Consider the following 20,103-nt stretch of genomic DNA (forward strand, 5'->3'; position numbering starts at 1 on the left):
AATGCTTTTACATTAGGTTTTTAGCCATAATCTACTTTTGGCACTGAACCATATTCTTAATTCCTGACATCAGATAATTTATCAGCTTATATTTCACTATTTAGTGGAATCTAATAAGATTTTTTTGGAAACAAATTCTATTAGCTTATAACTTGTACCATTAATTTTTATGATTTTCCATATAAAATGATATAAGCATATTATTATTTTAATATTGTTTCTGGTAGAAGATATGTCTAATATATAGATTAATGAATAGGGTGGGGTAGTTTATATTTTAAGTGTTTTTTCCCTAAAATTAAAAAACACAGGGCTTGTTTTTGTGAGTTTGATAGTTAGATTTCCTAAAATATAAAAATAACATTACTTTTCACTTATTTCAATGGCTATTTCCCCCTTCACTCTTAGAATATAGTGCCTTCTATTTCACAAAATAAGTAGAAACCACACTGTGGAAACCACCTCACCTTGCAGTCCCCAACATACAAACTTACCTGACTCATAACTCATGCTTAGCTTCTTATATTTTTCAGTAACCTTTCTTGTCCAATGTTATTTCTGCCTTTTTGCTCTGGATACTATAACTTCCCTCTTCCTCAAGGACCTCATTCCACTATTATCCTTCTTTTCTCATGTATTTTAAGACATTTTCTCTCCATTGGTTCATAGCTTCACCACTTACCAGTGTGTTACTTTGAGTAATTACTTAACTCTTCACAGTGTTGGTTTCATAACATCCACATTAATAAAATAAAGATATCAGGAAAATCTATTTTGCAGGACTGATGCAAAGATTAGAATTGTTGTGTATAAGAAGTTCTTTGTATAGTGCCTAGCACCTGGTAGGTGACAATTACTGTCCTCTGACACACCCCCCACCAGTGCCCTAATTCTCTTCTGCCTTTCAAAGCCAAACTTAAAAAAATGGTTTAGGATGGCGGCGAATTGGACGTGGAATGCATCCCTCTCCACAGATGCATTGGGAATGCACCGAAGGACGCAATAATTCCCACAGAGAACCAGCTGAACACCAGCAGATGCCCTCGGACACCAGAAAGGACCACAAGGATCCCGACATAACTGGTAGGGAGGCATCTATGACGGCTCAAAGAGGGTGAAGCGGCAGAGCCGTGGCAGACAGGAGGGAGTGAGAAATATATGGAGGATCCGCACCGCAGCTCAGCGTTCCCAGACCGAGACGTCGATTCACAGCTGAACAGAGCATCCGGGAGTGGGAGCGTGGGAACCGGAGAGCTGGTTCAGGGTGAGAAAAATTGTTGCCAGTAAGGTGACGGACCGAGAGGACAGGAGGGAAGAGGTCCGCGGCGAGGAGTGCCCGCCCCTGAGAGCTGCCCGACCGTGATGGTGGCTGGATGCTGCAGGCTCACGGGCGAGGGGGGGAGGAGCCACGGGCATAGCCTCTCTCTCTCCTTCAGCGCCTCTGCAACAGGCAGTGGAGAAATGCCCTGTGGGCCACCTAAGGCGCTCAGGGATAACAAGGACTCTCAGGCCCTTGGGCGGGGCTAGATTAAAACCCCTTGGAACGCAGGCAGCAGGGAGGCTGCCGAGAGAAAAAAAAAAAAAAAAAACCCGAGAGAGGCCCAACTCTGAGACTTTCTGTTTACACTTGAGCCACTGGCGTCCCTCTGCAACAGGCACCTCCAAGCCCGACTGAAACAACAGTGCACCACTGCTCACTCACTCCCAGGGAAAAGAGCCACTATTGCACCCTCTCCCTCCCCACATACGACGCTTACAGACGAACAATAAAGGAAGCTCTGCTGGTCACAGAATAATGCAAAAAAACCCAAGACTTAGTATTTGTTTAACCCAACACTTGGACATTAGTCTGAGGCTTGGACAGTCTTCTATAAACACCTTTATCACCAGGACAAGCAATCCCAAGTTTGGACAACCATGTGGAAACAAAGAAACACCATGCAGGCAAAGGAGCAGGAAAAAAACCCACAAGACCAAGTAAATGAGGAGGAAATAGGAAAAATGCCTGAAAAAGAATTCAGAGTAATGATAGTAACAATGATACAAAATCTCGATAACAAAGTAGAGAAAGTACAAGAAACAGTTCATAAGAACTCAGAAAAGCAAACAGCAATGGATAACAAAATAACTGAAATTAAAAATACCCTAGATGCTATAACCAGCAGAATGACTGAGGCAGAAGAACGAATAAGTGAGTTGGAAGATAGAATGGGGGAAATAAATGCCACAGAGCAGGAAAATGAAAAAAGAATAAAAAGAATAGAAGACAGTCTCAGAGACCTCAGTGATAACATTAAGCGTACCAACATTTGAATTATAGGCATCCCAGAAGAAGAAGAAAACATGAAAGGGTCTGAGAAAATATTTGAAGAGGTTATAGTGGAAAACTTCCCCAACATGGGAAAGGAAATAACTAACCAAGTCCAAGAAGCACAGAGAGTCCCATACAGAATAAACCCAAGGAGAAATACACCAAGGCACATATTAATCAAACTAACAACAATGAAACACAAAGAAAAAATATTCAAAGCAGCAAGAGAAAAGCAACAAATAACATATAAGGCAAAACCCATAAGGATAACAGCTGACCTTTCTGCAGAAACTCTGCAGGCCAGAAGGGAATGGCAGGATACACTGAAAGTCCTGAAAGAGAGAAACCTACAGCCAAGAATACTCTACCCAGCAAGAATCTCATTCAGATTTGATGGAGAAATCAAAAACTTTACAGACGAGCAAAAGTTAAGAGAATTCAGCACCACCAAACCAGCCTTACAAGTGCTAAAGGAACTTCTCTAAGTAGGAAACACAAGAAAAGGAAAACACCTACAAATACAAACCCAAAACAATTAAGAAAATGGTAATTGGAACACACATGTCAATAATCACCTTAAATGTAAATGGATTAAATGCTCCAACCAAAAGACACAGACTGGCTGAATGGATCCAAAAACAAGACCCTTCTATATGCTGCCTACAAGAAACCCACTTCAGACCAAGGGATACATATAGACTGAAAGTAAAGGGATGGAAAAAGATATTCCATGCAAATGGAAGTCAAAAGAAAGCTGGAGTAGCAATACTCATATCAGACAAATTAGACTTTAAAGACTATTAAAAGAGACAAGGAAGGACACTACATAATGATCAAGGGATCCATTCAAGAAGAACATATCACAATGGTCAATATCTATGCCCCCAACATAGGAGCACCTCAATACATAAGGCAAATGCTAACAGCTATAAAAGGGGACATCGACAGTAACACAATAATAGTGGGAGACTTGAACACCCCACTTACATCAATGGACAGATCATCCAAACAGAAAATAAATAAGGACACACAAGCTTTAAATGACACATTAGACCCTCTTGACTTAATTGATATTTATAGGACATTCCATCCAAAAACGACAGAATACACTTTCTTCTCAAGTGCACACGGAACATTTTCCAGGATAGCTCACATCTTGGGTCACAAATCAAACCTCAGCAAATTCAAGAAAATTGAAATCATATCAAGCATCTTCTCAGACCACGACGCCATGAGACTAGATATCAATTACAGGAGAAAAACTGCAAAAAATGCAAACACATGGAGGCTAAACAATTCACTCTTAAACAACCAAGAAATCACTAAAGAAATCAAAGAGGAAATCAAAAAATATCTAGAAACAAATGACAAAGAAAACACAACAACCCAAAACCTATGGGATGCAGCAAAAGCAGTTCTAAGAGGGAAGTTTATAGCAACATAGTCCTACCTTAAGAAACAAGAAAATTATGGAATAAAGAACCTAACCTTACACCTAAAACAATTAGAAAAAGAACAAAGAAACCCCAAAGTGAGCAGAAGGAAAGAAATCATAAAGATCAGAGCAGAAATAAATGAAAAAGAAAGGAAGGAAGCAATAGCAAAAATTAATAAAACTAAAAGCTGGTTCTTTGAGAAGATTAACAAAATTGATAAACCATTAGCCAGACTCATCAAGAAAAAAAGGGAGAAGATGCAAATCAACAGAATTAGAAATGAAAAAAAAGTGACAACGGACACCTCAGAAATACAAAAGATCATGAGAGACTACTACAAGCAACTATATGCCAATAAATTGGATAACCTGGAAGAAATGGATACATTCTTAGAAAAACAGAATCTTCCAAGACTAAACCAGGAAGAAATAGAAACTATGAACAGACCAATCACAAGTACAGAAATTGAGGCAGTGATTAAAAAATCTCCCAACACACAAACGCCCAGGACCAGATGGATTTACAGACAAATTCTATCAAACATTTAGAGAAGAGCTAACACCTACCCTTCTCAAACTCTTCCAAAATATTGCAGAAGGCAGAACACTCCCAAACTCATTCTACGAGGCCACCATCACCCTGATACCAAAACCAGGCAAAGATGTCACAAAAAAAGAAAATTACAGACCAATATCACTGATGAATTTAGATGCAAAAATCCTCAACAAAATACTAGCTAACAGAATCCAACAGCACATTAAAAAAATCATACACCATGATCAAGTGGGGTTTATCCCTAGAATGCAAGGATTCTTCAATATACGCAAATCAATCAATGTATACATCATATCAACAAATTGAAGGATAAAAACCATATGATCATCTCAATTGATGCAGAAAAAGCTTTTGACAAAGTTCAACATCCATTTATGATAAAAGCTCTCCAGAAAATGGGCATAGAAGGAAATTACCTCAACATAATAAAAGCCATACATGAGAAACCAAAAGCCAACATTGTTCTAAATGGGGAAAAACTGAAATTCCCTCTAAGAACAGGAACAAGACAAGGGTGCCCACTCTCACCATTATTATTCAACATAGTTTTGGAAGTTTTAGCCACAGCAATCAGAGAAGAAAAAAATAAAAGGAATCCAAATTGGAAAAGAAGAAGTAAAATTGTCACTCTTTGCAGATGACATGATATTATACATAGAAAATCCTAAAGACTCTACCAGAAAACTGCTAGCACTCATTGATGAGTTTAGTAAAGTAGCAGGATACAAAATTAATGCACAGAAATCTCTTGCATTCCTATACACTAACAACGGAAGAGCAGAAAGAGAAATTAAGGAAACTCTCCCATTCACCATTGCAATGAAAAGAATAAAATACCTAGGAATAAACCTGCCTAAGGAGGCAAAAGATCTGTATGCAGAAAACTTTAAGACATTGGTGAAAGAAATCAAAGACGACACAAACAGATGGAGGGACATACCATGTTCTTGGATTGGAAGAATCAACATTGTGAAAATGACTGTACTACCCAAAGCAATTTACAGATTCAGTGCAATCCCGATCAAATTACCAATGGCATTTTTCACAGAACTAGAGCAGGAAATCTTACGATTTGTATGGAAACACAAAAGACCCCGAATAGCCAAAGCCATCTTGAGAAGGAAAAATGGAGTTGGTGGAATCAGGCTTCCTGACTTCAGACTATACTACAAGGCCACAATGATCAAGACAGTATGGTAATGGCACAAAAATAGAAAGGAAGATCAATGGAATAGAATAGAGAACTCAGAAGTAAGCCCAAACACATATGGGCACCTTATCTTTGACAAAGGAGGCACGAATATACAATGGAAAAAAGACAGCCTCTTCAATGAGTGGTGCTGGGAAAATTGGACAGCTACATGTAAAAGAATGAAATTAGAACACTTCCTAACACCATACGCAAAAATAAACTCCAAATGGATTAAAGACCTACATGTAAGGCCAGACACTATCAAACTCCTAGAGGAAAACATAGGCAGAACACTCTATGACATCCATCAAAGCAAGATCCTTTTTGACCCACCCCCTAGAATCATGGAAATAAAATCAAGAATAAACAAATGGGACCTCATGAAACTTAAAAGCTTTTGCACAGTGAAGGAAACCATAAACAAGACTAAAAGGCAACCCTCAGAATGGGAAAAAATAGTTGCCTATGAAACAACGGACAAAGGATTAACCTCCAAAATATACAAGCAGCTCATGCAGCTTCATACCAAAAAAGCAAATAACCCAATCCACAAATGGGCAGAAGACCTAAATAGACATTTCTCCAAAGAAGACATACAAATGGCCAGCAAACACATGAAAAGATGTTCCACATCACTAATCATCAGAGAAATGCAAGTCAAAGCCGCAGTGAGGTATCACCTCACACCGATCAGAATGGCCATCATCACAAAATCTGGAAACAACAAATGTTGGAGAGGGTGTGGAGAAAAGGGAACTCTCCTACACTGTTGGTGGGAATGTAAGTTGGTACAGCCACTATGGAAAATAGTTTGGAGGTTCCTTAAAAAACTACAAATAGAACTACCATATGACCCAGCAATCCCACCACTGGGCATATATCTAGAGAAAACCATAATCCAAAAAAAAACAGGTAGCATAATGTTCATTGCAGCACTATTTACAATAGCCAGGACATGGAAGCAACCGAAATGCCCATCAACAAATGAATGGATAAAGAAGATGTGGCATATATATACAATGGAATATTACTCAGCTGTAAAAAGGGATGAGATGGAGCTATATGTAATGAGGTGGCTAGACCTAGAATCTGTCATACAGAGTGAAGTAAGTCAGAAAGAGAAAGACAAATATTGCATGCTAACTCACATATACGGAATCTAAAAATGGTACTGATGAACTCAGTGACAAGAACAAGGACGCAGATGCAGAGAATGGACTGGAGAACTCGAGGTTTGGGAGGGGGCAGGGGGTGAAGGGGAAGCTGAGACGAAGCAAGAGAGTAGCACAGACATATATATACTACCAACTGTAAAATAGATAGCCAGTGGGAAGTTGTTGTATAACAAAGGGAGTTCAACTCGAGGATGGATGATGCCTTAGAGGACTGGAACGGGGAGGTTTGGGGGGACTCGAGGGAGGGTGGGGGGGGAGTTGAGGGAGGGAGGGAATACGGGGATGTGTGTATAAAAACAGATGATTGAACTTGGTGTACCCCCCCAAAAATAATAAATAAATAAATAAAATTAATTTTAAAAAATGGTTTACATTTAGTATTTCCACTGCCTCACTGCCCATTCTCCCCTCACCTGCTGAAGTCTACTTCATTACCTTTCTGCTGAAACTGCCTTTGATAAAGGTCCTCAATGATTCCCTAGTTGCCAAATACTTTCCTTTCTTTTCAGTCTTACTTGACCTCTCAGAGACACTGGACATAATCCTTGAAACGCTCCCTACCTTAAGTTTCCATGATACTGCTCTCTCTTCTGGCAATCCTTTTACCTCCTTTCATTTTCCTTTGTAAGCTGATCTTTTGCTCCCCATGATTTCATATTTGATTCTCCCCTTTCAGCCGACATACTTGCTCTGATGTTATCATCCATACTCACATCTCTAGCCCCAGCCTCACTTGTGAATTTCAGACCTGCACTATCCAGTACAATAGCCATTACCACATGCAGCTGTTGAGCACCTGAAATGTGGTTAGTCTGAATTGAGATGTGTTGTAAGTGCAAAATACACACCAAGTTTTAATGACATAGCATGAAAAATGAATGTAAAATTTATCACTAACTTTATATTGAATACACTTTGATATATTTTTAATATATTGGTTTAAATAAAATATATTACTATAAATTAATTTTACTTGTTTCTTTTTACTTTTCTAACATGGCTACTGGAAATTTTTCTTTCAGTTTTATTGAGATATAATTGACATACAGTTTAAGATGTACAGCATAATGATTTCATTCACATACATCATTAAGTGATTATGACAGGCTTGGTTGTGATAATTCATCATCTCATATAGATAGAAAATTAAAGGAACAGGAAAAAATTTGTGTGTGATGAGAACTCATAGGATTTACTCTCGTAACCAACTTTCCTGTATAACATATAGCAGTGTTAATTATATTTATTGTGTTGTACATTACAGCCCTAGTGCTTATTTATATAACTGGAAGTTTATACCTTTTGACTGTCTTGACTTTAATTAACATGTAGTTCACAGTATATTTCTATTAGTGCTGCTTTAGAGCCATCTACGATAGCTTTCTATTGACTGTATGCCTCTACTAGAAGTCCTACAAATACCTCAAATTTTATGTGTTACAAACCTAACTTCTTCTAACTCCCTCATGATTGTATAAACATCAAACTTGCTTTTCTTGTATTCCATAACTCAATGAATGGTTCCATCATCTGTTGGAAAAGCCATAATCTGCTTTTACATGATCTATTCCCTGCCTGTTACTCTACTGCCTCATCTTTCAGCTGTCATTCGGTGTATAATCTTCCTTCCAGCCATACCAAACAACCTACACAGATCTCCCAGATGAGGTGTGTTCTTAGTTGACCCTCTTCTTTCCCACCTTCTTTCCCTAATTCTTCAAATTCAAGCATAAACTCTACTAGAAAACTTCCCTTGACCACCTCCCCAACTTTCTAAAGCTACATAAAGTAATTCTTTTCTTTTCCTCCATGCATCCCTATACATGAGTCATAGGACTTAGGGTAATTTTTGACTAGTCTGTCCCAGAGCAGTCTATAAGTGAATTAAAGATAGAGAATGTGTTTCTCATCTGTGTTTCCCCATTGCATAGCAAAAATGCCTAGTAAATTGTAATGCTGAATAAATATTTTTAATTAATAAAAGAAAAGCAATATTTTTTTCTTTTTTTGTTATAGTCTTATTCTGATCATGGAGTTCAAACAACATACCACCAGGTTTATGCTGCAAGTGCCATTGCAATGCCTGCACCTGTGATGCAGCCTGAACCAATTAAAGTAAGAAGTTTGTTTTGATTTTTTTATGTTACTCTTCAGTTGTATTTCAACTTTTCCAAATTTCTCTTCTGAAAAGAAACAACTTTGGATATTTATATCACGTTTGCAATCATAAGTACAGAATTAGTGAATTCTTTCATGTGGAGGAAATACAATTCTAAATTAGCTATAATTTCTATTAATTATTTTTGAGAAAGTTATAAACCACACATGGTCAAAACTTTTTACTTGCTGTGGTAAAATATATACGACTTAAAATATTCCATTTTTAAGTATACAGCTAAGTGGTATTAATTATATCCACGTTGCTGTACAACTATCACCACTATCTAGTTCCAAACTTTTTCACATCACCCCAAATAGAAATCTGTACCCGTTAAGCAATAACTTTCTCTTCTTCCCTCTCTCCAGTCCCTGATAACTTCTAATCTACTGTCTGTGTCTATGAATTTGCCTAGATATTTCATATACTCAGATTTTTATTATCTTAATGGCATGTAACATTTATGGGGAGATGAAAACAGTTAATGATCTATTCTTCCAGGTTTGGGAACTGTGCTCATGCACCCTAAATCAGATCCAGGCCAAGAGTGGTAATCTAATTAGATCCATGCGTATATTCAATGTATTTTGACTATCTACTATATAGCAAGGAATTCTGCTTATTCCCATGTGACCTAGATTCTTAGTGAAATTCTTGCATCATCACTTTAGTGAAATGTGACTATATATCTAGTCAAGAACTCAAATTGATTAACTGTTATGATGGTCATATGCATCTTGATTGCAGTGTACTCTTTACAATGAAATGATGGAGGTTAGCTATTTCACACGTAGATTTTTGCTTCTGACCCAGCCCATGTGTTGGAACTCAATACCAGGACAGTCTACTTTAAGGAGCCTCCACAGCCTTCATATTTCCTCACCCCTTCACTCCATTTCTTCACTACTGTTGCCACTGTACTACAAACATGGACTAAAACCATAATTTTGACCTAATACAAAAGCCTAAAGTGTTAGTAAACGTTATTTATAGACAGTTCACTATAGTATCAAAATCTTCTAAAACAAGCTTCTCCTGATGTTAATACTTTCTCCAGATATACTTCTCTAGAAATTGCTGAAATAGCTATGCCATTTTAGATAATCAGTTGCAGATTATATATATATATATAAAATACACACACACATTATATATATATAAACACAAGTGATTGAAGTTGTACTTCTTAAATAATTGCAATAGAAGATAGAGTGGTAGTCAGATAGGAGAAATTTCCAAAGAATGTCAACATTAGACATTTTTGATTTAAAGTTAAATTCTTCTAGTTTAAGAGTATACACTTTTCTACATTTTCTTAAATCTATGAGTTCGAAATGCAGAAATTGTACAGAGAAACTGGTGTCTTACTCTTTATCATATAAAAATTATACGAGGGTGTCAAAAATTATCTGCACTCCAGTTATATTATAAAATTAAAAATTCTATAAATTCTACAGCCAGAGTACAGATAATTTTTGACTCACCCTCATACATATGTTGAATATAAATCATAACAGAGGTATCAATAGATACCTTTCTTTGTGCGTATAAGCATAAAACTGGAATCAGAAACCTGCCTCTTGCATGTCTAGAGAAATGATGCTAAGAGGAACTTTACCCTCTCTATCCTGACGTAGATCTTTGCTCTACTGTGCCATAGGCTAAAAGGGAACAAAACCACTGACTTGTTTCTATTTGTATTTAATCTGTCTTGTTAAGGCTTATAATAAGCCTGGTTATCACATGGGATACATCCTAGGGAAGATTTTGGTCCTGCCGAAGTTAAGATTTCAGGACTAGGGAAGAGTTGAAGAGCTATGAACTGTGGTTAACTAGCTTACTCCAAAGCCCACGTCTCACACAACTGTAATTAGATTTCATTGACTCTGAGCTAGCATGGATTATAAGACACACCATTATTTTATGTATCACTATGAAAGAAAAAAACCTTGCCATCAATTGTAAATGTATCCTGATTCAGAGCCTTAGAAATATGAAGAGATATATATCTGAGAATCAGTGAATTTTGGCATGTTTTATTTACTTATTGGTTTTTATTTTTTGGGCATGTCACGCAGCGTGTAGGATCTTAGTTCCCCAAGCAGGGTTTGAACGCGTGCCCCCTGCATTGGAAGCACAGAGTCTTAACCACTGGACCACCCTGGCATGTTTTATTTTTAAGTTAAAGTTGCAGGGTCATAGGAAGCTTGAGTTGAGGGGCAGAAAAAAAAACAATTCCCCTTTTGTTAGAGATGAGGGCGCGGAAAGAAAATTCAATTAAGTAAACCTTCAGAATCAAAACTGGAGTACAGGGCTTTTGTATAGAGTTTTATATTTCCTGTTTTATCTTTCATGGTTGAATGTTCATATTTTATACTCAATATTCTTCTTTAGGTGACTTTATGGCACTCAATAGGAAATGGTGCCCCACTCAGGAACAGAAACTCCAAAACCAATTCTGTAGTTTTCTAAAACTATACAACCTAGTAGAAATACTTTACAAATTTTACTGTGTGGATAATTATCTACTTTTGTTTATAGTGCATTTATATTATAATATAGAAATATTAATCCAAAAATGTTATTAAATCAATAGGAGACAATCTGTTCCTAAAATTTATTAAAGTAGACTAATATGAAAATATTCACATTTGAAACATTAATCTTTATTCTTCCTATGCAAATTACCAAAAACTTTGGTGACTTAAAATATAGAAAATTAGAAATACTCCTTGAAAGAATTTGAGCTTATTGTTTTTATAAGTGTAAGTCATTTTTAAAACTCTGATTATTATAATTTTAAAGATGTTAATTGTATATATCCAAAAGTAGCAATTTCATATGTCAAAACTATCTTAAAGCAGCAAATCTAATCAATAAAATAGAGACCTTATTCACAGCTCAGAGCACAAGTCTAACTGCTGTAAATGACTGTTTACCAGAAACTACTCATGGACCACAGGCTATACTCTGTCAAATCAAATAATATATTGTAAAGCAGACCAATATAGAAACTATTTACTAGGTTAATATGGTATTAATTAGGGTATCATTCCCTAATTCAGCAGAGTCACATCTTATACAAAATTAATTTTTAAAGTCATTAAAGCAAAATCACATAATATCAAAATTATCCCATTGAACTAGACTATAGGAAGGAACAAATGTCTGTTTGGGCAGTTGAAACTTTAAGATGCATATCAGATCCCTAGGTAATAAGGGTATAAGTGGAGAATTATAAAGTGTTTATGTTTCCTTATAGTGTTGTTCGATTTTTGCATTTATTTAAGTGTTTAATAAGTTTATTCTTTTGCGGATTCATTGAGACACTGGAAAGTGAGTATATTATAATTTGAAGTTCACCTTTAAGTTAAATGTTCTTTTTATTTAAATAACTCCAATATATACTAGCTATTCATGAAAACATTTGCTATTAAGGATATTTAACCACTTGCTATGAGAAATTTCTTCTAATTAAAGCACTGATTGGGCTTGAATAAACAACACAGCTATTGGCCTGTTACACCTTACTGGTTGGAAAGACAGAATGATTCAAAAGTAAGTTGGAGGAACTTCCCTGGTGGCACAGTGGTTAAGAATCAGCCTGCCACTGCAGGGGACACGGGTTCAAGCCCTGGTCCGGGAAACTCCCACATGCCGCAGAGCAGCTAAGCCCATGCACCACAACTGGTGAGCCGGTACTGTAGAGCACGTGAGCCACAACTGTTGAGCCCATGTACCACAACTACTGAAGCCCGTGCGCCTAGAACCCGTGCTCTGCAATAAAAGAAGCCACTGCAATGAGAAGCCCTCGCACTGCAACGAAGAGTAGCCCCTGCTCTCTGTAACTAGAGAAAGCCCGCGTGCAGCAGCGTAGACCCAATACAGCCAATAAATAAATAAATAAATAAAATTTTTTTAAAGTAAGTTGGAAAGGGATTTGACCTACTACCACTATCTGTTTCTAGCTCAGAGACCCATAATGTGCACTCACTTAAACATTAGCAACTATCTCTACTTTACAGAAAAACTCTACTGCTATCTTCTTCCTAACCATTTCCTCATTTCAGTATCATTAACACTTCTCATAAAGCAATTAGAGATTAAAATTCCCTCATATTCAGCAGGACCTCAGGGTAGAGGAGGACAGTTGTAAAGTACTGCATTCTGGAGGGCAGGAATAGGAAAAACCTATTCTTTGCAGCTCCAAGCATACAACAGGGTAAACATTTTCATGGACTGTGCACAGGTCTAACTATATAGGTAGCCTCAGAGGGGACAGAGAACAGTAAAGGGAATCAAGGACTCATGAAACCAGTTTTTAGAATTGTCATGGATAGATCTCCATTGAGTGATGAATAAACAGAAAAGTACATACTGCATGGGTCCCATGAAAAATCTTTTGCATATATCAATACATTGAAGATAAGGATAAATAGCATATATATGTATTATATATATGAACATATATAGGAGGAAATTAAATAAATTTTTTAAAATATATCCCATGTTCCCAGTAATTACAGACTAAAAAACAGGAAAGATGAAATGGTTGCTAGCCAGTATAAGAAAACACTATATGAAACTATTAATATGATGGAAAGAATTGTCTTTACTGCATGCTTGATACCACTGAGAAAAAGTTGGCTGGCCCTGAAATACCTACGGTGAAGCTCATTGACAAACTCATCATTCACAAAGGACTTCCCATTAGAATTTTAGTCTGCCCTATTAAATATGCATGTGCAGTCACATTAGAAGAAAGCCTTCAGAATGAGAGACCAAAACAAACAGGAAAAAAAAGAAATTCAGAAGAAACATAATTCAGGGAGCAGAAAAAAAAATCAAAGAAACTATAATTAATACCTTTTCAGAGATGAGAAAATTTATGAAAAGTGGCCCATGCATAGTCATCCCAGAAAACTTTATTTTTTCTCAAACACCTTAGTCCTTTTAATGGTTTTTTTTAGCTTTGTATTTAGATTTACAGAAGAGTCATAGAAATAATAGTTTTTATATATCCTTCACCCTACTGTTCTTTGGAGGGCACTGGTACAGTAAATGAGCAATGATACAATCCTCTTAACTATATACCTTATTCAGATTTCACTAATTTTACCACTAATGTGATATCTGACATAAATTACATGCAAAAGGATTAGACATTGTAGGCAAAAGATTTTAGAAAACAGATTTTTAAAAGACAGAGGTGAATAATAATAGAGAAAAATAAAATCGGAAGATAAATTCAAGAAGTCAAATATTAATTCTGGGAAAAGAAATAGAGAAAATGGTTTGGAGGAAATTAGCAAAAAATTAATGCAAGAAAATTCCCTATGAAGTTAATGACAGGAGTTTCTAGGTCTCGAAGGGAGATCAAAATGGTGGACTAAGAGGATGCAGAGCTCACCTACCTCCACGAACACATCAAAAATACATCTACACGTGGAACAATTCTCACTGAAAACAAACTAGAAGTCACCTGGCAGAGAGAGTCTTATAAAACGCAGGTTGTAAGAAAGATCCAAGATCCAGATGGAATTGGGTAGGAAGGGAAGAGAAATGATCAGGTCAGGTCCTGCACCCCTGGGAGGGAACGAAGAAGAGGAGAGAGAGGGATTACATGGGCTCAGAGGGATTACACTGGCTCACTCCCTGGGGAGAAAGAGGTTTAATCCACATTTTGGGTACCCCCAGCCCTGGGGTCTGACACTGTGAGGACAAGTGCCCTTAGCAGGTTTGAAAACCAGAGGGACTGACTGACAGCAGGGCTGTAAGATACCTAGACTCCACTTGTGAAGATCACACATAATACCGAAACAAGGCAGAGAAAACAGATTGAAACTGCCTGGGACTCTGGCCAGTTTCCTGTGACCACCCTGGTGTGGTGAGTCACCCTGACCCAAGCCAAACACCTACTCCAGCCCTACTTGCTCTGCAGTACAGCTCCACAGTGGGGCATGGGCTGCCATGGCTGAAGGGAGTGCACAGTTTGGGGGACAGAGCCAGCTCAAACACGGAAAAGCATCTTAATAGGGCAACAGTAGACATTTCTGACACTAGCAGAGGCAGGGGATAGGGAGTGGTCCAGAATTCTCCCTGGTGCTGGTGCTGCCTCAGCCTACACCCTGACCCACACTGGGTGCCCACCCCAGCCCCACTTACTCTGTGGTACAGCTCCACTCTGGGCAAAAGCTACTGCAGCCGAGGGGATCTCACAGTTGTGGGGAACAGAGCTGGCTCAGACCTAAACAGGGCAAGAGCAGCCACTGCTGACACCAGCAGAGTCAGCAGATTGGGAGCAGTTTGGAACTCTGACTGCTGCCAGGACCACCACAGCCTACACTCCAACCCATGCCAAAAGCCTATTCCAACCCCTCTTGCTCCAGCACTGCTCCCTTTTAGGGCAAGGATGACAGTGTTGGGAGGAGGGAGAACACACACTTAGAGGGAAGGGACCAGTTCTGACTTGACCCTCAGGACTTCTGCTCCCTCACTTCAATAGGGTAGTGTTGGCCACTGAGCACAGGAGAAACCCTGGCTCATACCTGGCTCTGTCTCTGTCCCCTCCATGTCTGGCCCCACCTCTTTTCAAGGTGATAGCTGCCAGCACACCCCGAGGAAAGATATGACTCACAATCACATCAGATCCAGCTCCCCCACCAAAGTCACTGGGCACACACAGACTGTACAGGGACAATCCCACATAAGGATACCCCTTCAAAACCAGGATAAGTAACTGATTGAGCTAATTTCATAGAGACAGAGAAATTTAAGCAGAGTGAGAAGGCACAGGAATTTGTTTCAAATGAAAGTATAAGAGAAAAACCCTTTCAGGGTTTTTCAAAACAGCTAATGGAACAGAATAAATGATTTATCAGATAGAGAGTTCAAGCATCAGTAATAAGAATGCTAACTGAATTAGGGAAAACAATTTATTAACACATTGACAGTTTTAACAAAGAACTAGAAAATATGAAAAATAGTCAGAACTGAAGAATATGATAACTAAAATGAAAAAGAACTAGAAAGAATTAACAGCAGACTAGGTGATGCATAAGTGATCTGGAAGGTAGAATAATGGAAACCACCCAATCAGAACAGCAAAAAGAAAAACAAATTTAAAAATGAGAACAGTTTAATGGACCTTGAGGACAACATCAAGTGTGAAAACATTCACATTTTAGGAAGACGAGAGAGAGAGGGGTTGAAAATATATTTCATGAAATTATGGCTGACAACTTACCAAACCTAAAGAAGGAAGCAGATATCCAGGTACACGAATCACAGAGGATCCCAAACAAGATGAACCCAAACAGACCCACACCAAGACATATCATATTTAAAGTGGCGAAAGTTAATGAGAGGATTCTGAAGGAAGCAAGAAAAAAACAAAGAGTCAGTTCAAGGGAACCCTCATAAGGCTATCAGCTGATTTCTCTGCAGAAACTTTGCAGGCCAGGGGGAGTGGCATAATATATTCAAAGTCCTGAAAGGGAAAAACCTACAATCTAGGACATTCTACCAAGCAAGATTATCATTTAGAATAGGACAGATGCAGAATTTTTAGACGAGTAAAAACTATAAGAATTCAGCAGTACTAAACCTACCCTAAAAGAAATGTTAAAGGGTCTTCTCGAAGTGAAAAAGAAAAGGCCATAAGAAGTAAGAATCTATAGGAAAGGAGAAATCCCACTAGTAAAGGCAAATATATAGTAAAGACTGTGGAGCAACCACTTAAATAAGCTAGTCCTGAGATTAAAAGATAAAAAATTGTAAAAATCAACTGTAATTACATTAAACAGTGAAAGGATAAACATGAAGATGTAAAATATGACATCAAAAACACCAAACATGGAGGAGGGAAGTAAAAACATTTACATCTTTCAGAATGTGTCTGAACTTAAATGACTACCAGTTTTAAAGAAGTAGATATAGTTACAGGTAAACATATATGAATCCCATGGTAACAAGTCAAAAACCTACAGCAGATACACAAAAACTAGAGAGAAAGGAACACAAGCATACCACTAAAAAAAATCATCCACCACAAGGGTAGAAACTGAAAGAAGAGAGGAAGAAATACAAAAACAACCAGAAAACAAGTAACAAAATGACAATAAGCACATACCTATCAATAATCACTTTGTGTCAATTAAATGTCCAATCAAAAGACATAGGGTGGTTGATTGGAAAATAAATAAATAAAATGAGATCCATCTATTACAAGAGACTCACTTCAGAGCTAAGGACACACATAGACTGAAAGAGTATGAAAAAAATATATTTCACGCAAATGGAAACGACAAGAAAGCTGGGGTAGCAATACTTATATCAGACAAAACAGACTTTAAAACAAAATCATAAAGAAAAAGAAGGGCATTATGTAATGATAAAGGGATCAATCCAAGAAGAGGACATTATACTTGTTAGCATATACACCCCCAGGGGTTTCCCTGGTGGTGCAGTGGTTAAGAATCCGCCTGCCAAGGCAGGGGACACGGGTTCGAGCCCTGATCTGGGAAATCCCACATGCTGAGGAGCAACTAAGCCTGTGTGCCACAACTACTGAGCCTGTGCTCTAGAGCCCATGAGCCACAACTGTTGAGCCCATGTGCTGCAACTACTGAAGCCCAAACACCTGGAGCCCATGCTCCACCATAAGAGAAGCCACTGCAATAAGAAGCCCACACGCTGCAGTGAAGAGTAGCCCCCACTCTCCAAAACTACAGAAAGCCCACGCACAGCAACGAAAACCCAATGCAGCCAATAAATTTAAAGAAAAAGAAAAACATATACACACCCAATATAAGAGGACTTGAGTATATAAAGCAAATACAGGCAGACATAAAGGAAGAAATTGGCAATAATACAAAAATAGTAGGAAACGTTAACACCCCATTGACATGAATGGACAGATCATCCAGACAGAAAATCAATACGGCAACAGAGGTCCTAAATTACACAGTAGACCAGTTGGACTTAATTGAGATCTATGATATACTACCTCCAAAAAAACACATTTTTTTTCAAGCATTCATAGAATGTTCTCTACAATAAACCACATACTAAGTCACAAAACAAGCCCCCACAAATTTAAGAGGATAGAAATTATTTCAAGCATCTTTTCTGACCACAGTGGTATGAAACGAGAAATCAACTATAAAAGGAAAAATGGGAAAAGAACAAACATGCGCAGACTAAACAACATGCTACTAAAAAACCTATGGGCCAATGATGAAATCAAAGAAGAAAATCAGAAAATACCTTGAGACAAACGAAAATGAAAACACAATTTTCCACACTCCACAGGATACAGCAAAAAACAGTTCTAAGAGGGAAGTTCATAATGATAGAGGATTTCTTAAAAGAAACAAGAAAAATCTCAAGTAAACAAGCTAACCTACCACCTAAAAGAACTAGAAAAAGAAGAACAAATAAAACCCAAAGTCAGCAGAAGGAAGGAAATAATAAAGATCAGAGAGGAAATAAATAGAGATTAAAAAATCAAAAAGATTGATAAAACCAAGAGTTGGTTTTTTGAAAAGGTAATCAAAATTGACAAACCTCTAGTCAAGCAGAAAAGAGAGCCCAAATAAAATAAGAAATAGAAGAGGAAAAAGAGGTATCAGTAACTGATACCACAGAAATTTTTAAAAAAATCATAAGTGAATACTATGAACAGTTAGATGCCAAGAGATTGGACAACCTAGAATAAATGGACAAGTTTCTAGAAACATACAGCCTGCTAAGACTGAGTCAAGAAGAAACAGATAATTTGAACACACCAATCACTGGAAATAAATCTGTAATTTTTTTTTTTTTTTATTTTTTTGGGGGGGGGTACACCAGGTTCAATCAACTGTTTTTATACACATATACCCATATTTCCTCCCTTCCTTGACGCCCCCCCCTCGAGTCCCCCCCACCCTCCCTGCCCCAGTCCTCTAAGGCATCTTCCATCCTCGAGTTGGACTCCCTTTGTTATACAACAACTTCCCACTGACTATTTTACAGTTGGTAGTATATATATGTCTGTGCTACTCTCTCGCTTCTTCTCAGTTTCCCCTTCACCCCCCACCCCCTCCCATACCTCGAGTTCTCCAGTCCATTCTCTGTATCTGCTTCCTTGTTCTTGTCACTGAGTTCATCAGTACCATTTTTAGATTCCGTATATGTGAGTTAGCATACAATATTTGTCCTTCTCTTTCTGACTTACTTCACTCTGTATGACAGATTGTAGTTCTATCCACCTCATTACATATAGCTCCATCTCATCCCTTTTTATAGCTAAGTAATATTCCATTGTATATATATGCCACATCTTCTGTATCCATTCATTTGTTGATGGGCATTTAGGTTGCTTCCATGTCCTGGCTATTGTAAAGAGTGCTGCAATAAACATTATGGTACAAGTTTCTTTTGGGATTATGGTTTTCTTTGGGTATATGCCCAGGAGTGGGATTACTGGATCATATGGTAGTTCTATTTGTAGTTTTTTAAAAACTTCCTGCAAACAAAAGTCCAGGACTGGACGGTTTCACTGAGGAATTCTACCAAACATACCGAGAAGAACTTATACCTATCCTTCTTGAACTATTTCAAAAAACTGAAGAGGTGTTAACTCTCTCAAATTCATTCTGTTAAGGCCACCATCATCCTGATACCAAAACCAAAGACATTACAAAGAAAGAAAATTACAGGTCAATAGCTTTGTTAAATATATAAGCAAAAATACTTAACAAAATCTTAGCAAACTGAATCCAACAATATATAAAAAGGATCATACATCATGATCAGGTGGAATTCATTCCAGAGTCTCAAGGATGGTTTAACATATGCAAATTAATTCATGTGATACACCCCACATGAACAAAAGGAAAGATAAAAACCATATGATTTATCTCAATAGACAGAGAAAAAGCATCTGACAAAATTCAACATCCATCCATGATAAAACTCTCACCAAAGGGATTATAGAGGAAACATATCTCAACAATAATAAAGGCTATTTTACAACAAACCCACAAGCAACATAATACTCAGTGGTGAAAAGCTGGAAGCTTTCCCACTAAATTCAGGAACAAGATAAGGATGCTTACTCTGATCACTTCTATTTAATATAGTATTGAAAGTCCTAGCCACAGCAATCACACAAGAAAAAGAAATAAAAGGTATCTAAGTTAGAAGGGAAGAGGTGGGGGAGTCAAGGAAGGGAGGGAATACGGGGATATGTGTATAAAAACAGATGATTGAACCTGGTGTACTCCCAAAAA

General features: G+C 37.6%; 1 protein-coding gene across 1 annotated transcript in view; it reads left to right on the forward strand.

The window, feature by feature from the left end:
• Positions 1–20,103, forward strand: part of BOLL (boule homolog, RNA binding protein) — a 70,426-nt gene that overhangs the window by 24,239 nt on the left and 26,084 nt on the right. The window contains 1 exon segment of the mRNA XM_057746507.1: positions 8,686–8,784. Coding sequence (XP_057602490.1) covers positions 8,686–8,784 — 99 coding nt within the window.

The sequence above is a fragment of the Hippopotamus amphibius genome, chromosome 8 (genome assembly GCF_030028045.1).
Source record: "Hippopotamus amphibius kiboko isolate mHipAmp2 chromosome 8, mHipAmp2.hap2, whole genome shotgun sequence".
In the NCBI taxonomy this organism is placed as follows: Eukaryota; Metazoa; Chordata; class Mammalia; order Artiodactyla; family Hippopotamidae; genus Hippopotamus; species Hippopotamus amphibius.